Consider the following 19,296-nt stretch of genomic DNA (forward strand, 5'->3'; position numbering starts at 1 on the left):
TTTTCCATATATTCACAAAATTCAGTGTGTTATTAGTATACTTTCCAATTACCTGCTAAATCGAAGAATTGTAAGTACATAATGTCTTTTTACTTGAGTTCAGCGCTCAGAAAGGGGTCAATCAATGTATTTGCGTAGAAAGTACAGTAAATTTTTGTATCCTGAAGTGGCAAGTCTGTTTATTTATCCTTGTCTGTGAATTTGTATATCAATAAAAAATAAAATATTTTTGCCCCCTGTCATATTAGGATTTGATGACGGCAAAGGAGAATGTGGCTCGCTGGCAAGTGCAGGTCGACAACTTGCGTAAGGAGAAAGAACTGATTTCCAATTCGGAGAAACGTCTGGCCATGCAAATGGAGAGCTTACGCAGAGAACAAACGTCCCAGTCCTTGTTGATGAGTAGTCTTCAAGCCATACAGGTATTCAGTTTCTCTTTAAAGTATTCGGGGATCCCCTTTAATGGCATTAGGGGGTCCTGATAGCTCAGTTGGTTGAGCAATCATTTCACACACAAAGGGGACTGAGATGGATTTTGGTGAAGTCAAGATTATTATTTTTTTTGTTTTGACCACTCTATCCACCCAGATGTGATTGGGTAGCTGGGTCTGTTAGATCTTGTGGAAAGTGCTTTACGATAAAATAGCATCTTGTCCAAAGGGTGGCAAGCAATTGCTATTATCCGTTTCACGCTATAGAAATTGGTATAAATTATGGCTCTGAAGGACTTTAAAATAACATTGTCCCTTCAAACAAAGCACAGTTTTTTGTTTGTTTAAAAAAAAAAATTTTTTTTAGTTAATGTGAAGATTACATTAAAGTTGCAAAAGTTATAAAAATCCAAAATGAATGAATAGTTGGCAGACAATAACCAAATGATATCAAATATGAAGCTATGAACTCTTGAAACACTTGCATGGTCTGCGTGTGTAAAGCAAAGCTGGAAATTTCAAATAGACTTTGCTTGCATTTGATACAAAATATGATATGATTTATAACAAAATTGTATTTGCTTTAATTTTTGGATGCCTGTCACTGTGTTATCATTTGGGTGAGGTCCTAATACCTCCCGTGGTGGCAGGAGGTCACTTGCTGTGTCTTCTGTCCCCTTATATGTTTTTTTTTTAGTAGCTTTCTATCTTTGTATTGGAATGGGATTGCTTGGTTTTTGTCCTGGGCCTTGCCGGAGACCTTGGCTGGGAGGGAAGCAGTCAAATGTATAGTGTTAGATCTTGAAAATATTTGAGTGTATTCCTTTTAGTGGGATCTTGTGCTGATTTCTAGATGAGACTCAAACGAAGTACATTGATGGTATGCTCTTGGAATCTACATCTGTTCCCTCTTTGAACCAATTCCAATTTGTCTTATTTTTCCTGGGAGCTTTAATTGTAACTAATGTTTTGACTATTATCCCATTTCCTTTCTTTTCACCGGCACTGACATGACCTACATGTGTTGCAAGTGCGTAAAAAACCCTTAGAAACACACATACAAACAATGGCATCGCTTTTGTTGCAGAATAACCAAGAGAAAGCCGAGTTTGAAATAAACTCCAGACACAGGAATCAAGTGGAGGCGTTGGAGAGAGACGTTGCCAATCTAAGACGTAAGCTTGAGACTTCACTGGAGGATAAAACCAAACAGGCCACAGCTTGGGAGGTAAGAACTGGATCCAATGGTTATAGAAATTCTCCCTTTGGTAAATTATTAATCAGTGCTGATGGTTTTCTTCGGATCTGCGATTTTAGAGTCAGAGGCAGGAATTTCCTTCTTTTAAATAGTTACATTTCCCTCAATCAGATGTACTTGCAGTGGGAGACTCGTGCGGCTATGTGGTCTAGTGGTATGACACTCGCTTTGGGATCAGAAGGTCCTGGGTTTGAGACTCGCTCTGCACATAGTTGAGTCCTTGGAGAAGGCTTTTTACTCACATTCACCATACTCAGGGGTAAAATGAGTATCTGGTCGTTAACAGGGTTGTCTCTTTCAAATAAAATTGTAAGATCACCTAACAGATATGGTGTTGCTGTTGGCCAGGGACCCTCTTTAAAGTGCTTTGAGCATTTTTAGTGGATATTGCGCTATATAAAAGCTCAGAATTACTGGCAATGTGAGACTTGATGTGTGGTGGAACAAATAGGTGCAGTTTCTCACTTACCAGTCGTTAAGCTAGAGTATCAATGATAATTTATCATCTCAATTTCTTTAAAAGTGGGGGATTGGTGCAGTAAAATTGTGGCTTACAGGAAATCATGCAATCATGTCCTCCTTTTTTCACTTTTTATCACCATCGACACTGATTAATGGAATTTTGGCATTTGTTGTGTTTACAGTTTTGATCACATAGTTATATAATATTAGATTAAAAAAGTTTTCATATATTGTTGTGTAAGCTATCTTGAATTAAATGGAGAAATTATTATTTCCTGATTAATTTATTTTCTAGACAAAACTGTTAATGTTACCTTTGTAAAACTACAAAACCCCCCTTTTTTTAAAAATCAGACAATTTTTACTTCATATTTCGATTGTTAAAGATTACTTCAAACTTTTTTAGACAGAGACAATGTTGTTAATGGCCAGGTACTCATTTTACAGTACAATGGGAGAATGTTATTAAAGAGCCTTTCTGGGTGGGGATCCTGACCTCCCATAGTGGGCAGGGAGGTACGTGCTGTGTCTTCTATCCCCCCATACCCGTTTTCCAATTGTTTCCTGTCATTGTCTTGGAATGAGATTACTTAGTTTTGTCCTGACCCTTGCCGGAGTTCCTTGGCTGGGAGGGAAACAGTCGAATGTCTAGTTATAGTTTTGGGAGATGATATTTTTTTCCTTGTAAATCATCTCTCTGTTATGCATTGTTTTATGTTTAGTTTATTATATGATTGGTAAACATTTGAGTGTATTCCTCTTAGTTGGGACCTGTGCTTGTGTCTGGATGAGACTTTTAGGTGATCTCAAACTAAGTACTTTGACGGTGTGCTTTTGGAATCTACATCTGTTCCCTATTTCAACCAATTCCCCTTTGTCTTACCTTTTCTTTTGTGCTTTAATTGTAATTCTAGAACTTTTTACCATCCCATTTTCTTCCTTTTTACTGGCGCTGATATGACCTTAATGTGTTGCAAGCGCCGTAAAACCCTTAAAAAAACAAACAAACAAAAAAGAGCCTTTTTTAATGTCTCGACTATCCACCCCTTAAAGGACTCAAACCCTGGACCCTCCTGTGTCTTTTTAGAAGTCTATCAATGTGTAAAGTTTTAAGTTTTCTGACTGTAACGAAAAGCTTATAATTGTGACATTTACAGGATATTGTCAAAAATGTCCATCTTGAAATCAAGATGGAAAAGGAGAAACAAGCCGCTCTGCAGACTAAGGCAGAGAATGCTGCCATTGAATTGGAGTCCAAAAAGGAAGAGGTGAGTATTTATTCACACTGTGAATTTATTCTTGTTTTAGAAATTTCAAAGTACTTTAAAGGTATTTTTTCTGTTGCTGTGGAGGACGAATGTTGTGTATGGGAACTGATAGGTCATGAAATCAATAAAGTTATCAAATCAAAGTTGATAGTAATAGAAAGGATTGTAAAGCCAATTGTAAAATGATAAAATCTCAAGTTTTAAAGGAGTTTTTTAGATAACTCAATTGGGGTAGAGATCTCGCTTCTCAAGCGAAAGGATTTGGTTTGATCCTGGGTTAGTTGACGTTTTATTCTGACCCCACCTAAGAGTGATGGAGCAGCTTGGTGTGTCAGACCAGAGCTAAAGGGACCAGTTTTGATTCTGCATTGACTTGAGATTTTATCGTGACCCTTCAGTCCTCCGAGCAGCAATTGTGTAGTTTGGTCTGTTAGATCTGGCTGAAAGTAATCTGCATCTCACCCACAAGATAAGCATTTTTTTTCTTCTTGTATTTTACCTTGACTCATTTTAATTAACAATTTCACGAGGTTCAAACTAAATTGTGCAGGTTTTATTTCAGGGCTGAGAATGGTATTAAAAACTATAGACGGTCAGTCTGTAAAGGGAAATAAAACATCTTGCTGTACGAGTTATGAAGTAAATTTTAAAATTTCTATTTTATTCCAAAACCATTGTTTTTCTGTTACAGTTGAAAGCTTGTGAATCAGAATTGGCTGCAGCAGAAAAGAAATTGGAGAAGCTCTCACAACCAGGAGGTTTGTCAATTTTTTGTGTTTTATTGAAAGCTTGTTTCGATTTATGGTTTTCTTCTTGGTCATATATATAATCTGTGTGTACACTTTATATGTTTTGCTTGTGTCAATTATTTTATAACAACCTTTTGACTTCTTTACAAATGATGTTATATAATTATATATTTGTGTAAGGCTAAGATTTGTTCCATTCTCCCTCTGATTTATCATATATATAAGTGTGTGTAAGGCCTAAGATTATAGTTCTCTATTCCTACCTCTGTTATAGCCATTTATTTTTAAAAATCTATATTTATAATGCAAATGTTGCTGATTTAAGCAAATGGATAACGATAGCTTCAATTTAGTTAATGAAGACACTCAGTGTTTTGTTGACAAAGCAAGGGGAAATCTATTGATATTGATTTAAGGGGTTTTGAAGTTTGACGGATGAATGGATATTCCCTTTTGTTTCAGATAATGAACCAACTTTGGGAGAGACAGAGGCTGTGAAGGATTTGAAAAACCAGCATGCACAGGACCAGATCCACATCAAAAGTATGGCAAATATATTATTCTTATGTTAAGCAAGCATTTATGTTAGGAAGGTTTGAAATCTTGTCTTTGTAGTTCATTCAGAGACTTTTACTTTCTAAGATCTGTTAAAGGCCTGGTATTAATTTTCGATTCAAAACAGCTTTTTCCTCCGATGAACTTTACTATGGTAGAGATGCCAACTATTGATAAAATTGGGTATTTTTTTTCTCTCCGTAAAATTCGTGCCAATACGAGAAATAAAGAAATCTTCAAAAATTACATATTTTTTTGGCAAGCCATCTTTTTCCTTGTATTCATACAGCATATTGACACTATTCAATTCTACTCATGAAATGGGGTCATGCTCAATAACACATTTTGTTTGGAAATGTACTTTTTTTTTTCATCCAAATGACACATGTGTGATTCTTGAAATTGGCATCTCTGTTATGATACATCATTAGCTTACATTATTTACTCTCCATTCCTTTAGATCATCTTGGGTATTAAGAAAACTTACACTTTAAATAGAGCATCATAACATATGATGGGGGAGGGGGGGGGGCAGTGTGGCTCAGCGGTAAGGTCTTTGCTTTGTACCCGAAAGGTACCGAGTTCGATCACCCGCTGCTACGCAATGTGGCCTTAAGCAAGTCACCTCACCCTAGTTCAATTTGCAGCGCTGCACAGTGGCTGATGCCTGGGTTATTCCAGTCTTCCCTAGAGACAAATTTCCCCTATGGGAGGAATAAAGGGAGTTTAAAAAAAAATATTTTATTATGATTTATAATTTCCTTAACAGATGGAATGTCTGAAGAATTGTAAACATTGGCTTTTGATGATGTTTATTATGCTTGTTAGACATTTTTGGCTCAGCATAATATATGATATATGTTCTCCATTCTCACCATTACTATTAATCAAAATGTAAATACTTCAGGTAGAAGATGATCGTCATCATTGTCTTTTGAGAGGATGAGAAAAGTTATATTCTCAAATTGTGTGCCTTTTATTATGAAATTCATCATAGAATTAAAGGTGGTGCTGAATGATAAATTGCTATTGTGGTGAGGTATTAGTATTTTTTTTTTCAAACTCACTAAATCCATTTTTGTTCACTTCTCATTCTCAGATCTTCGACAGCAATTGGAAGCAAGTAAAAAGCATGCCAACCAATTCAAGACCATCTCAGAAGGACTTGAAAACAGTCTGAAAGAACAAGCTAAGGTAATCATGTGGCATTTGTACTGACTGAATTATTTTTGCCATTTTTGAAAAACTTAAAATCTTTGTGTTCTTGGGAAAGGAACAAAAAATTAAGCTCAAGATGCCTGAAGAGTGGGCCTTTCTGCCATTCATACTTGTCAAACTCAAATTACTTAAGATTTTTGAAAAATTCAACTGAAGACCACTGGGGAAAAAGGAAAAACGTCACATCATATTTTATGAGTTATGTCCCTTAGCATGTCGTTCACTTGTCAAGGTTTAATTAATATGAACATTTTAATTGACTTAAGAAGGGCACCAATATCATGATAAAGAGAGGAGGGAAAAAAATCCCAACAAGCCAGGACAAAAGTATATAAAACTTTTGCATCATTTTGAAAAAAAATTACATATGTGGATGACATGCTAATTTATATTTGATTTCTCAATTGCAAATTGTTTTGATTTCAGACCATGAAAGATGTCCAAGACGAGTGTGAGAAGAAGATCCGTGATGCTTCGATGGCCAAGGAGGTTTTGGCAAATAAATTAGAACAGCTGGACAAACTCTACCAGGAAGTCTTGAAGGAAAACAACAGATTGTCCAATGAAGGACAAGCAGTGGTCAGTTTTGTTCAGAATATTTAATTAGCCCCTTCATATATTAGGGGGGTCCCAATATCTCAGTTGGTAGAGCACTCGCTTCACAGGCAAAGGGACTGAGATCTCTCCCGGCTGAAATCAAGATCTTTTTTTCTGAAACCCCTGTCCACCAGTTGGGTCTTATACTTCTATCCAAAGGGTAGCAAGTAATTGCTATAGAAATGGAGATAAAACTCCATGGGCCTAATGGCTCTGAAGGCCAACTTATTTTTGTTTGTTTGTTTATCTACCAAAGTAATTGATGATGTTTTAGTCAGAATGTAAATGTACATATGGTGATATTATCTTGGTCATGTCTTCATGGCTATGTAAATCACTGAAAAGGTTGTATGAAACAATGCTAGACAAATCAGAAAAATTCATCCCAATTTGGGATGACTTTTTCTTGTATTTTTCTTTCTGATTTGTCTGACATTGTTTCATACATACTTTTTTATCTTACTCCAGTGCCTGCATCCTAATTTGTTGCTTTGATATTTTTTAATCGGCATATTTTTGTAGTTGTAATGGCAAGAATCAGTGATAAAAAAACTGGCATATAAAACTGGAATCTAGATTGCTGACTAATCTATTTCATACGAGTATTTTAGTATCAAGCTTCAAAGTGTTAAGATTTGTGATCAATATAAGTCTTTTCGTGTCTTTTATTACAAAATTTGTCTGGTAATAAATAACTTAAAGGAGATGGATAAAGATCCAACTTGTCTTTACCTTGCAAACAGATCAGAATGGAAATTCATATCTACCACCAATAATTTCTTTTCTTTTTCATTTGTTTCATTCTAGTACGGAGATCTTCGACAACAAACTGTGGCTTTGAGAACAGAGTTAGAAGAAGCAGTTTCTCAGAAAGATGCAGCTCTTGCTAGTTGTAAAGCAGCTCAAGAAGAGTGCAAAAAACAGGCAGAGATAGCTTCTGAGGTAATAATTCAATCATAAATCTTGTATCCAGCTTGCCTGCTTCACCTATCTGTTTCACCTGTGTTGGGTTCTTGACTTCCCATAGTGGGCATGGAGGTACTTGCTGTGTCTTCTATACCCCAATATCTGTTTTTCAATTGCTTTCTGTCTTTGTCTTGGAATGAGATTACTTAGTCTTGTAATGACCCATCAATGGAGTTCTTGGCTGGGAGGAAACAGTGGAATGTGTAATTATAGTTTTGGGAGATATTTTTTATCCTTGTAAATCATCTCTCTGTTTACATGTTATTTTAAAAAACCTTTAATATATGGTTTGTAACCATTTGAGTGTATTCTTCTTTGTGGGATCTTGTGTTGGTATTTGGGTGAGACCATTAAGTCGATATCAAACTAAGTACACTGATTGTGTGCTCTTCGAATATACATCTGTTCCCTCTTTGAACTAATTCCCCTTTCTCTTACCTTTTCTTGGGTACTTTAATTGTAATTTTATAACTTTTTACTATCCCATTTCCCTTAAAAACAAACAGACAATATCTGTTTCACCTGGATCAGTGTTGGCTGCTGTATTCGATGATATCACGATGATCCTCAACTGCTTTGGGAGTAAATGAACCCCTGTGAAGTTCACAGAACAAATCCTTGAAAAAGTTGTACTCAGACATCTTTCACAACATCTCCATGAAAACAATCTATGGGAAAAATTTCAGTCAGCTTATCGTTCTTAGCACAGCACAGAAACTGCTCTGTGCTGTGTTGCGAGTGATTTGCTTGATGTTTTAGATAAAGGTTCTGTTTCTCTTCTGACATTGTTAGACCTTTCGGCGGCGTTTGATACTATTGATCACGGTATTCTCATTAAACGACTTAATATAACCTTTGGCTTGTCTGGGACTGTCTTGCAGTGGTTTGAATCTTATTTAGATGGCAGAAAGCAACAGGTTATGATTTTAGATAAACTTTCTCGTCAACATACATTGTCTTTTGGTGTTCCTCAAGGCTCTGTTTTGGGTCCAATTCTTTTTGTTTTGTATACTTCTCCATTATCTAATGTCATCACTGGTCATGGGCTGCGCTATCATCTCTATGCAGATGATACGCAACTTTATGCTACTGATAAAACTAAAAATCTCGAAAATATTGTGAAACGTGTGGAAGAATGTGTGACGGATGTGAAAGAGTGGATGGATGCAAACAAGTTGAAAATGAATGAGTCAAAAACAGAAGTGATGATTGTGGGAAATAGAGGGCAGTTGAAGGTGAATGATGGTCTTGAGGTGTTGATTGGGGGTGAAAAGATCAAAGTTTCAAAGACTGTGAAAAATTTGGGTGTCTATTTTGATTCAGAAATGAAAATGTCAGCTCACATTTCTGCTCTCTGTAAATCTTTATACTTTCAATTGAAGAAAATCAGTTCGATCCGTCAGTATATTGCAATTGGAACATGTAAAACATTGGTTGTTTCCCTCATTTTTTCGAAACTAGACTATTGTAACTCGCTGCTTGTCAACTTGCCTCAGGCTTCTATTAAACAATTGCAACTACTGCAAAACAGTGCAGCAAGATTAGTTTTTGGCAAAAAAAAATTTGATCATGCAACCCCTTTGTTGGCCTCTCTCCACTGGTTGCCAATTGAAAAGCGCACATATTACAAAGCAGCGTGTCTTGTTTATAAGTGTTTGGCTGGTATAGCACCGGCATATCTCACAGATCACGTGGTCATGTGTAAATTTGAAAATTACACTTTAAGATCATGTAATGACCAAACGAAAATTTCGGAAAAAAGATCAAGAACAAAATTTGGTGATAGATCGTTTGCTTGTTTCGGCCCCAAGATTTGGAATGAACTACCACGTGGTCTGAGGGAGTGCAAGTCTTTACCTACTTTTAAAAAGAATCTCAAGACACATTTTTACTGTATTTGTTTTTCTTGACTCTATATGAATCCTTGATTTGGCTATGAATTGTTATTGTTATTATTATTTTATTTTTTTATTTTTTTCACTTAAAATTGATATTTATATTGTAAAGTGCCCAGAGCTTGTGTTTTACACGAGAATGAGCGCTATATAAATGTGTATTATTATTATTATTATTATTATTATGAATCCATGGAAATATGTTATATTAATGTCCATATTTATTTGTTATTTATTTATTTATTTATTCATTCATTTTTTGTTTGTTTATTTATTTATTTATTCATTTGTTTATTGTATTTAAATGGTTACTTACCTGAAACGTTATGAAGATACACCACTATGAGAACTAACAATGAAAAGCTATTTATCTTTTCAAAATAAGTGTAAGGACAATTTCTTTTTCGGTATGAAGTTTACAGTATATTGATATTGTTATTAATTGATATGTTGATAATTTCGTCCCCTTAGGCTCAAAGCAAGTACGAACGCGAGTTGATGTTACATGCTGCTGATGTAGAAGCCTCAGCCACCATAAAAAAACAGGTAAGAGAGGATAGACTGACACAATTTGACTTTCTTTTTCCAAAAAAGTGTAATTAACAATTACTTACTATCGGTAGAGGGGGAGAGGGTCCCTATAGCTCAGTTGGTAGAGATCTCGCTTCACACGCAAAGAGACCAATGTCGATCCTGGGTGAAGTGAAGTTGAGATATTATTTTTTTTCAACCCCTTATCACCCAGCAGTTATTGGGTTGCTGGGTCTATTAGATCTGGCAGAAAGTAATTTGCAGTAGACTGGCGTTCTATCCCAAGGGTAGTGTAGCAAGCAATTGCTGTCATCTGTTTTACTCTATAAAAAATGGGATTACAGCTGCTGAGACCATGATAAACTCTGGCTCTTATGGACCATTTTATTACTTAGTATGAGATTATTTTTTAGATGGGATAAAAGAAATTACATTTTGAAATGAAAATAATGCCCTTCTGCATGGCATCCTGTGAGATGTTGCCTAGGCATTCCATAAAGGTATATAGATAATCCATCAAACAAACATCTGATATCAACAAGAATCACCCATTTTGTCCAAAGTGGGCAAAGTGAGGATTAATCTTGCCCAAGGAAGAAAAAAAAATTGCTTGAAGCGGGTTCGAATTGGGACCTTCAAGTTCACAGTGCAATGCCGTAACCACTCGGCTACCTTACCCCCCCCCCCCCCCCCCCACCCCCCCTCATGAGGAAATGGATAGTTAAAAGGTCGACATGCATATTTTATCTTCTGTATTTGTTATTAATAACAGACAGAAGCATCACAACAAGGATAGGAAACTCAAGAACTGTCTTTGTTATACTGAGAAAAATCTGGGCATCCAAGATTAGCACAAAGACCAAGCTTCGCATCTTTAACTTGTCAAGTCCGTTCTTCTTTATGGCTGCGAGACATGGCGGAAAACAAAGACAATGCTGCAGAAGATACAGATGTTCCACAACAACAGATTGCCAGACAAGATCAGAAATGAAGACATGTGGGAGAGAGCTGGGCAGGAACCTGTGAAGGAGCAGATTCACGGAGGAAGTGTGGCTGGATAGGACATGCATTGAGAAAGTCAGAAACCGGCACCACATACCAATCCCTGACCTGGAACACACAAGGCAAGAGGAAGAGAGGCTGGCCACACAGCAGCTGGAGGCAAAATTCAGAGGCAGAGCTAGAAGAGATGGGAATAAACTGGCAGGGAGAAACAAAAACAGCCCAGAACAGAGTGTCCTGGGGAAGAATCATTGACGACCTATGCTCTTCCAAAGAGCTAAGAGTTTAATTGAATATTTGTTGTCAATATTTAGATAGATACAAATACCATGTATGATTCCTCTTTATAAATGTAAATTAATAGATCAGTAAAATTAGGTGCCCCAAACGTAAACAATAACAAGTTGCTAGTGATTTCCGTTAGGGACCGGAATAATTTACGCACAATATAGGTCTCCTAATTTTGTAGTTTGAGTTGTAGGCAATACACTTTCAGTATTGAAAATATGTTTACATAAAATCTAACAGTTGCAGAAATAATAATATAAGGCTAAATTATTATGAAAATCAGGCTCCGAATAATTCTCGTTTTGTTCACACCAGCGCAATAATTTGCTCTGGTCTAAAAATAGATAGACGTAACTTTTGATAAATTTTACATTTTGTTCCATAAAATATCCATATCTAGACATTATTTGATGCATGATCGAGTATTTATGAATATGTGTTTCTTTTGCCACCTAACTGCCAAATTTTAAAGGTTATTTTTTTTCTATTATTTACATTGGAACGTGAGCTGTCAAGACAGGAACATGTGGTTTGCCATGTGCTTCTCGACCTTTGTTTATGTTTGGGGCACCTAATTCTACTGCTCTATTTTAATTATTCGTGCCTTTGTGACCTGACCATGTCTACTTTTACAGGCAGATGATATGAATGAGCATTTACAACAGTCCCAAGAGGAGACAGTTCTCTATGAAAAACAGCTCTCCGATGCCAAGGTATCAAATTTGTTTACATTGTCTTTCTTACCACAACTTAGTGTTACTTAATGATAAAATTTTAATTTCAAGTAAAACAAAAACTAGACTTTTATGACATTTAAAAATAGATTAAAATGATTATTCATGCTTCATCACATTCTTTTTTTAAAAAAGAAAATTATTATTTACTCGTTTTTCTCTTAATGTGGAATCCACATTTTCCTTTATCTCCTACGTTTACAAAGATGGCATATCAATCAAAGCAAATTAGCAACAAATTAATTGTCTTTTAAAAAAAAAATAATTTTTTAAAAATGTATTTATTGTGATCTTCTTTCATGGCAAATTATTTTGGTTAGTATCAGGTCATGACTTTACGAAAGCTACTACAGAGCACTCGTATCACATGCAAAGGGACTGAGATCAGTTCTGGGTGGAGTTGAGACTTTTTTTCTGTCTACCCCCATCCCTGTTCACCCATCAGTGATTGGGTAGCTAGGTCTGTTAGATCTGGTGGAAAGTATTTTACATTAGACTAGAATCCTATCCAAAGGGTAGCAAGTAATTTATATGGTTGGTTTCAATATATAAAATAAACTCTGACTCCACGGGCCTAATAATTATGAAAGACTAATTGCTCTATACGTCAAAAAACTTGCATTATTAAGATTGCCTTTGTCATGAAGTTTTCTCTCCAATGTACTCCAGACCTCATGGGCTGAACAAGAGCGAATCTATCAACAAGAGGTCAAGGTATTGGAGTCCCGGGTTGAAGAGTTGACCAATCAGAACGTCTTGCTTCACGAGCAAATGTCTAAAGTAAGTTTTTATAGTTTTTTTAATCTTTAAAAAAAATGTTTTTGAATCACTTTATAATCCACATGTCTCCTCTCCTCCTCCCTCCATCCCCTTAAAAAGGTGTTTATTATACAGTGCTGATGGTTTTCCTCGGATCCGCGGAAATCCGCGATTTTGGAGTCCAGAGGAGGAATTTCCTCCTTTTAAAAATTACATTTTCTTGAAACAGTGTGCTAGCAATGAGAGAGTTGACGTGTGGTGGAACACACAGGTGCAGTTTCCCACTCTCCAGAAGTTAGCTAGAGTATCAATGATAGTCTATCATCTCAATTGCTCTAAAAGTGGGGTTTAGTGCAGTAGAAATGGGGCTTAAAGGCAATCGTTCAACATTTTCCTACTTTTTCACTTTTTGTCACCATCAGCACTGATTATAGTATTATGAATTAGATTAATAATGATATAGAGTAATAATTAAAATAGTTATGTGATTTAAAGGGCTTAGGTGTTAGTGTTTTGAGTTGAGATTGCATTCACAAACTATTAAAATCCGTTTTCGTGTGAGTTTAAAAAAAATAGGAATATAAATATATATATTTTTACCCAGTATTACTTTATTATGAATATTGGCTTATGATATTTTTCAATTAGATTTTAATTACATGCCAGCTCAAATATATTTGAAGCTGCCAGAAACTGGTCTGTAAGAAGTAATGAACAAAAATGAATATAACTGCTTCCGAAAAGCACGAAAATACCATATAATATGCACAAAATTTCAGGCTCAAACCCTTCTTCAGCCATTAACAAAAACATTAATAATAATAATAATAATAATAATAATAATAATAATACTTTATTGCATCCCAAAAAGGAAATTTTTTGTACAGACGTGTTGTAATTTACACATAAGATAAAAATACAATGGAAATAGGATGTATATATATAAAAAAGGAGCAGCTCTATAACCAGAGCTGCGCTTAATAATATGAATAATTTCAACACTGTAAAATAGTTAAAACTGTCACTATAAATTGAAAATTGAAAAGATTGCAAAACAAATAAATTAATAAATTAATATTTATATTTTTAAAAAGTAAAAATGAGAAATAATTATATAAAATGATTATTGCTTGTTGTTATAAAGCCTAATACTGGACGGCAGAAAAGATTTTCGGTGTCTCTCTGTTTTCGTTGAAATAGAGAAAGGGCGACCACTTCTTTCTGACATAATAATTGATGGTCTTAGTGGATGATACTGGTCATTTAATATTTTAGTTATTTTATTTATACAAAATTTCTCGTATAAAAGATCTACATCGTCAACATCATTTATATAGCGTTTAATGGATTTTTTAATATTTGAATTTATTTTGTTCCTTTCCACTGCTAAGCAATTGCCTCCCCAAGCTGTTATACAAAATGACAAAACACTTTCGATTACTGCTCTATAAAATAATGTGCAGAGGGTTTTATCTATTCTAAACTGAGAGAGTTTTGATAAAAAATATGTACGTCTGCACATCTTATGCCTAATTATTTTCAAGTGTTCATCCCACTTGAGCCTGTCATCAATCGTTACACCAAGGTATTTGTAGTGAGGAACTCGCTGGACGAATTGGTCCTTTAATTTTAACGGTTCTATCGGTTCCTTCACTCTCCTAAAGTCAATCACTAGCTCCTTTGTCTTGCTTATGTTAAGCTCTAGGTGGTGGGCATCACACCAAGACACAAATCTATCAATTTCTTGCCTATAAGCCACTTCGTTGCCATTTGTTATGAGGCCTTGAAGAGCGGTGTCATCTGCAAACTTTATTAAGGTACACTCAGGTTTTGACTTCTACAGTCATTCGTGTATATTGTGAATAATACAGGGGACAATACACAACCTTGAGGAGCACCAGTATTTGTAGTTATACAGGAAGATTTGTTTTGCCCTAATTGAACATATTGTGCTCTCTCCGTAAGAAATTCGAGCACCCAAGCAATTATATACTTGTTTAAATTCAGACTAGTCAATTTTTGAACAACCAACTGAGGTTGCATTGTATTGAACGCTGAAGAAAAATCTGCAAAAAGCAATCTGCAATAGCTCCTAGCGTGATCTAGATGCCTGTAGATGTTGTTTGTAAACAGCAAAATGGCATCCTCTACGCCACGTCCTGGTTTGTAAGCAAATTGATGACTATCACTCAATGGCATAAACTGATTCCTAATTTTAACAAGAACAAGTTTTTCTAAAGATTTCATGACTATTGAAGTCAGTGCAACAGGTCTGAGATCGTTCATAGTTTCAAGTTTTTCTTTTTTTGGAACAGGAATAATTTTTGAAGTTTTCCAAATTTCAGGGATTGAAACGCATTGGAGGGACCAGTTAAAAATATGTGTATAAATGGGGAAAGCTGGTGGGCACATTCTTTTAATAGTTTTCCTTTCAATCCATCCGGCCCAGCAGCCTTCCTCTCGTTTAGTTTCGAAAATACGAATCTCGTTTCCTCTTCACTGACCTCAATAGTCATTTCATCTTCCAAAGCCCTGTCTAATTTATGTTTTTCATTTTCAATATCAAATTTGTTTGCTGTGTCGAAACAGGCCAACAGCAGTAAAGTATTTGGCACGACTTTTCTGCTGTCTGCCGAGATACTAAGTGATGTATTTAATTTGTTTTTTTGTTTGTTTTGTGTTTGTTATTGGCTGAAGAAGCGTTTTGAGCTTGAAACATTCCATGTTTGGTGCTTTGTTCTCTTTTGAAACTGTTATATTCATATTTGTTCAATGATATGCGTGTAGTATTTAGCATTTGGACTGCTACTTCTTTATGCAGTAGAAGATTATATTGTAGATCTAATGCAACATTTTGTAAAAATTTCAGTTATCAACACAAGTTATAAATATTCAACAAAAAGCACAGAGTGACGGAGCAGCTGCTAATACGTCTTTCAGCGAGGAGGAAGGAAAATCACCAAACCAGTTGTTGGAAGTGATCAGGTGATGTGTCCCATCTGTCCTTGTTTTTTCTTTGAGATGCCAAGTTTTAATATTAAAATGCGGCTATATGATCTTGTGGTATGACACTCGCTTTTGGGTTGGAAGGTCCTGGGTTCGACCCTTGCTCGGTGCATAGTTGTCTTTGGAAAAGACTCTTTACTCACATTTTCTCACCATACTCCGGTGTAAAATGAGTACCTGACTGTTAACAGCGTTGTCTGTCCGAAAAAGAAATTGTAATATCGCCTAACAGGCGTCATGTCTCGTTCTTCGGGTTGCGTGTTGTCATTGGTTAAGGCCCTTTTGTAAAGCGCTTTGAGCATGTCTAGTGGATATTGCGCTATAAAAACGCTCAAGATTTTTTTTGACTGCGCAGGGTTCCTGGCCTCCCATTGTGGTCAGGGAGATCTTTTACCATATCTTCCTTCTTTCCATTTATATCTGTTTTCCGAGTTGCTTTTCTGCCTTTCTCTTGGAATAGGATTGCTTGATTTTGTCCTTGACCTTACCAGAGTACTCAGCTGAGAGGGAAGCAGTCAGATATTTAGTATTAGTTTTGGGAGCTTATATTTTTTTTCCTTGTAAATCATCTCTCTGTTATGTGTTGTTATATTTGTTGTTTTTAATGCATAAGGTAAGAATTTGAGTGTGTTCCTTTTAGTGGGATCCTTTGCTTGTGTTGGATGAGACTTTTAGGTGATCTGAAACTATGCACAATGATAGTATGCTCTTGGAATCTGTTCCTTATTTGAACCATTCCCCCTTTGTCTTATTTTTTCTCTTGCGCTTTCAATTGTAAACCTAGAATTTTTTTATTATCCTATTTTCTTCTTTTTTACTGTTGCTGAAATGACCTAAAAGTGTCTCAAGTGCATCAAAAGCCTTAAAAACAACAAACAAAAATTATATCCCAAGTTTATGGTGCAATTTTAACACTGGGTCTGTTATGTATGGCAGAAAGTACTTTGCGATAGACTAGCACCCTGTCCAATGAGTAGCAATAAATTTTTATTGTACTTTTCACGCTATAGAACCGGGGATAACCTCCTGCACCATGGGCCTAGCGGCTCTGGAGGACTACTTTTTATTTTATTTTATAACACAGGGGCTTGTCAATAGCAAAAGGGAAGAGCACTAAACTTTTGGTCATGAGATCATGAATTCAAATCCTGATTCGGACGCATGGATTATTCCCCTTCTTGAATCAAGAATTTTACATGCTCTGTCGTACACACAATTGTTCTACAAACTAAATTTAAAGCTAAAACTATTGAAACTTGATGACAATAATTTGCTCTTGTTTAAGTACTAAAAACTACATTTAAACCTATAACTGTTGAACACTTGATGATTATAACTTGCTCTTGTTTGTATTAAAGGTTTTTGAGAAGGGAGAAAGACATTGCTGAGTCTAAATTGGCTGTGGTTCAAACTGAGTGCAATCGTTTCAAGCAACGGTTTGGTCACCTGGAGAAAAGGGTTGCTGAGGCAGACCAGGCATTGAAAGAGGAGAGGGAAAGGACTCAGGTATGTATTTGTTAGTGTGGTTCAGAGTAAATTGGGGAGTTTTCCACTATTCAGAAGGTTTACATCTGATATGGTATCCATAAACATTTATATTATGTATAATGATCATTACACTAAGTGGTGGCAAGATCAAAAGATCATAAGAAACAACTCAGGAGAATTTTAGATATCTACGACCCAACAAAAATAAGTAACAAATCGCTGTACATAAAATGTGAAGAAAACCACTATCGATTCAAATTTTGGAAACAAGATGGAGACTATTTGGACATCTTGTCAAGAGAGATAGAATATTCCAGTTAATAAGGCAATTGCATTTTTTTTTACATCAAGTGAACATAACAAACACAGAGGCAGACCAACAACAATCATATACACTGCAATAAATATAGACCTCATGTGCCTCGATGGCACACGAGAACTGAGATGCAAAAAGGATTTAGAACACCTGAGATTCATCGCAGCAGACCGTCATCAATGGAAAGAACTCACTCAACAAATCAGAAGCTGCCAAAGGATCCCAGGACGAAGATTAGGAGGCAATTGTCAAAAAGTCAAGAAAGTCAAAATCATAATTATGTCTGGAATGCTGGTTTGCATCACATTTTCCAAATTTAAAGGAGGAGGATCTTATTCTTCAATTTCTTTTCATATTTTTTCACTAAATCTGATTTTCTTTTCCCTTGTTGGATTTTTCTTTAGTGTCAGAGATAAAAATTAATATTTTTCATAAATTTGGAATTAATAAGAGAGATAATTTTTTATGAATAACTTACGGACGAATAGTCAGGGATCAAAGTAGTTCCTGTTTAGTTTTTTTCTCTCAGAATTCAGTGTTTTTGTTTGGGTTTTTTTTGCTGCATTTTTATTGAATTGTTGTTGTTTATTTCAAACTGACTCTGTCGTAATTCTTCCTAGGTCCATTGCTTGCCATGTTTATCAAATATAAGGAGCAGAAAATTTTCAGGCTGTTTTTTTTCTCTTTTAAATTTTAGTTCCAATTTAATTAATATTTTACTTATATGTGATTTTTTAAACATTTTAATAACTTTCATTTCTCCTTCTCCAGATAAATGTTGAGACTACAGCAAACCAAGTGGAGCTCATGCGTAAAGTCAGCAATTTGAATGTTCTGACAGACAGCAACAAACTGTTGAGAGACGAAAGAGACCAGCTTTTGAATGTCAAACAGCAGCTTCAATCAAAGGTTGGATTTCACATGTGTTTCTGATTTCACATTTGTTATATAAAATTATTTGCCTATGGTTGCCATGCTATCAGTCGTGTTGCAAAATCAAAATATGTCTGGATGGGGTTCCCGAACTCCCATAGTGGGCAGGGAGTTACTTGTTGTCTGCTATCCCCCTGTATTTGTTTTCCAATTGCTCTCTGTCTTTGTCTTGGAATGGGATTACTTAAATTTTCTCCAGATCCTGGCTGGTGTCCTTGGCTGGGAGGGAAATAGTGGAATGTGGGTTTTGGGAGATGATATTTTTATTTTTCATTGTAAATCATCTTTGTGTAATGTACTGGGTTTTTTTTTAACCATATGATTTGTAAACATTTGAGTGTATTCCTCTCAGAGGGATCTCGTGCTGGTGCCTAGGTGAGACTTTTAGGTAATCTCAAACTAAGTATACTGATAGTGTGCACTTAGAATCTGCATCTGTTCCCTAATTGTACCATTCTCCTTTGTCTTACTTTTTCCTCGACCTTTTATTTGTACATCTAGAATATTTTTACTATCTAATTTTCTTCCTTTTTACTGGCACTATTTGACCTAAATGTGTTGCAAGAGCTGTAAAACCCTTAAAAACAAACCAAAATATCAAAATATGTATAATACTTGCAAGACATTATTGTAAGCATATAAGTTGACATAAATAAAAAATAAAGAAAGAAAATTCTTTTTCATCATCCCCTAGTGGAAATTTGTCTTTAGGTTCTATTTCAAGGGAAGACTGGAATAACCCTGGTGTCAGCCGCAGTGCAGTACTGTAAAGTGAGCTGGGGCGAATTGACCTGCTCATGCCACACAGTGTGGTGGGGAGTCGAATTCGGCAAAGACCAT

General features: G+C 35.6%; 1 protein-coding gene across 1 annotated transcript in view; it reads left to right on the top strand.

Annotated features, from left to right (window-relative positions):
* The window catches only part of LOC144963297 (nucleoprotein TPR-like), a 75,706-nt gene that overhangs the window by 23,506 nt on the left and 32,904 nt on the right, over nucleotides 1–19,296 (top strand). The window contains exons 23-36 of the mRNA XM_078897199.1: nucleotides 249–422; nucleotides 1,519–1,659; nucleotides 3,309–3,419; nucleotides 4,111–4,177; nucleotides 4,631–4,711; nucleotides 5,823–5,917; nucleotides 6,368–6,520; nucleotides 7,346–7,480; nucleotides 9,871–9,945; nucleotides 11,856–11,933; nucleotides 12,624–12,734; nucleotides 15,583–15,698; nucleotides 17,078–17,225; nucleotides 18,295–18,432. Coding sequence (XP_078753325.1) covers nucleotides 249–422; nucleotides 1,519–1,659; nucleotides 3,309–3,419; nucleotides 4,111–4,177; nucleotides 4,631–4,711; nucleotides 5,823–5,917; nucleotides 6,368–6,520; nucleotides 7,346–7,480; nucleotides 9,871–9,945; nucleotides 11,856–11,933; nucleotides 12,624–12,734; nucleotides 15,583–15,698; nucleotides 17,078–17,225; nucleotides 18,295–18,432 — 1,623 coding nt within the window. The remainder of the gene's footprint in view (nucleotides 1–248; nucleotides 423–1,518; nucleotides 1,660–3,308; nucleotides 3,420–4,110; nucleotides 4,178–4,630; nucleotides 4,712–5,822; nucleotides 5,918–6,367; nucleotides 6,521–7,345; nucleotides 7,481–9,870; nucleotides 9,946–11,855; nucleotides 11,934–12,623; nucleotides 12,735–15,582; nucleotides 15,699–17,077; nucleotides 17,226–18,294; nucleotides 18,433–19,296) is intronic.

Source organism: Berghia stephanieae, chromosome 1, assembly GCF_034508935.2.
Source record: "Berghia stephanieae isolate SIO BIC M18660-M18661 chromosome 1, UCSD_Bste_1.3, whole genome shotgun sequence".
In the NCBI taxonomy this organism is placed as follows: domain Eukaryota; kingdom Metazoa; phylum Mollusca; class Gastropoda; order Nudibranchia; family Aeolidiidae; genus Berghia; species Berghia stephanieae.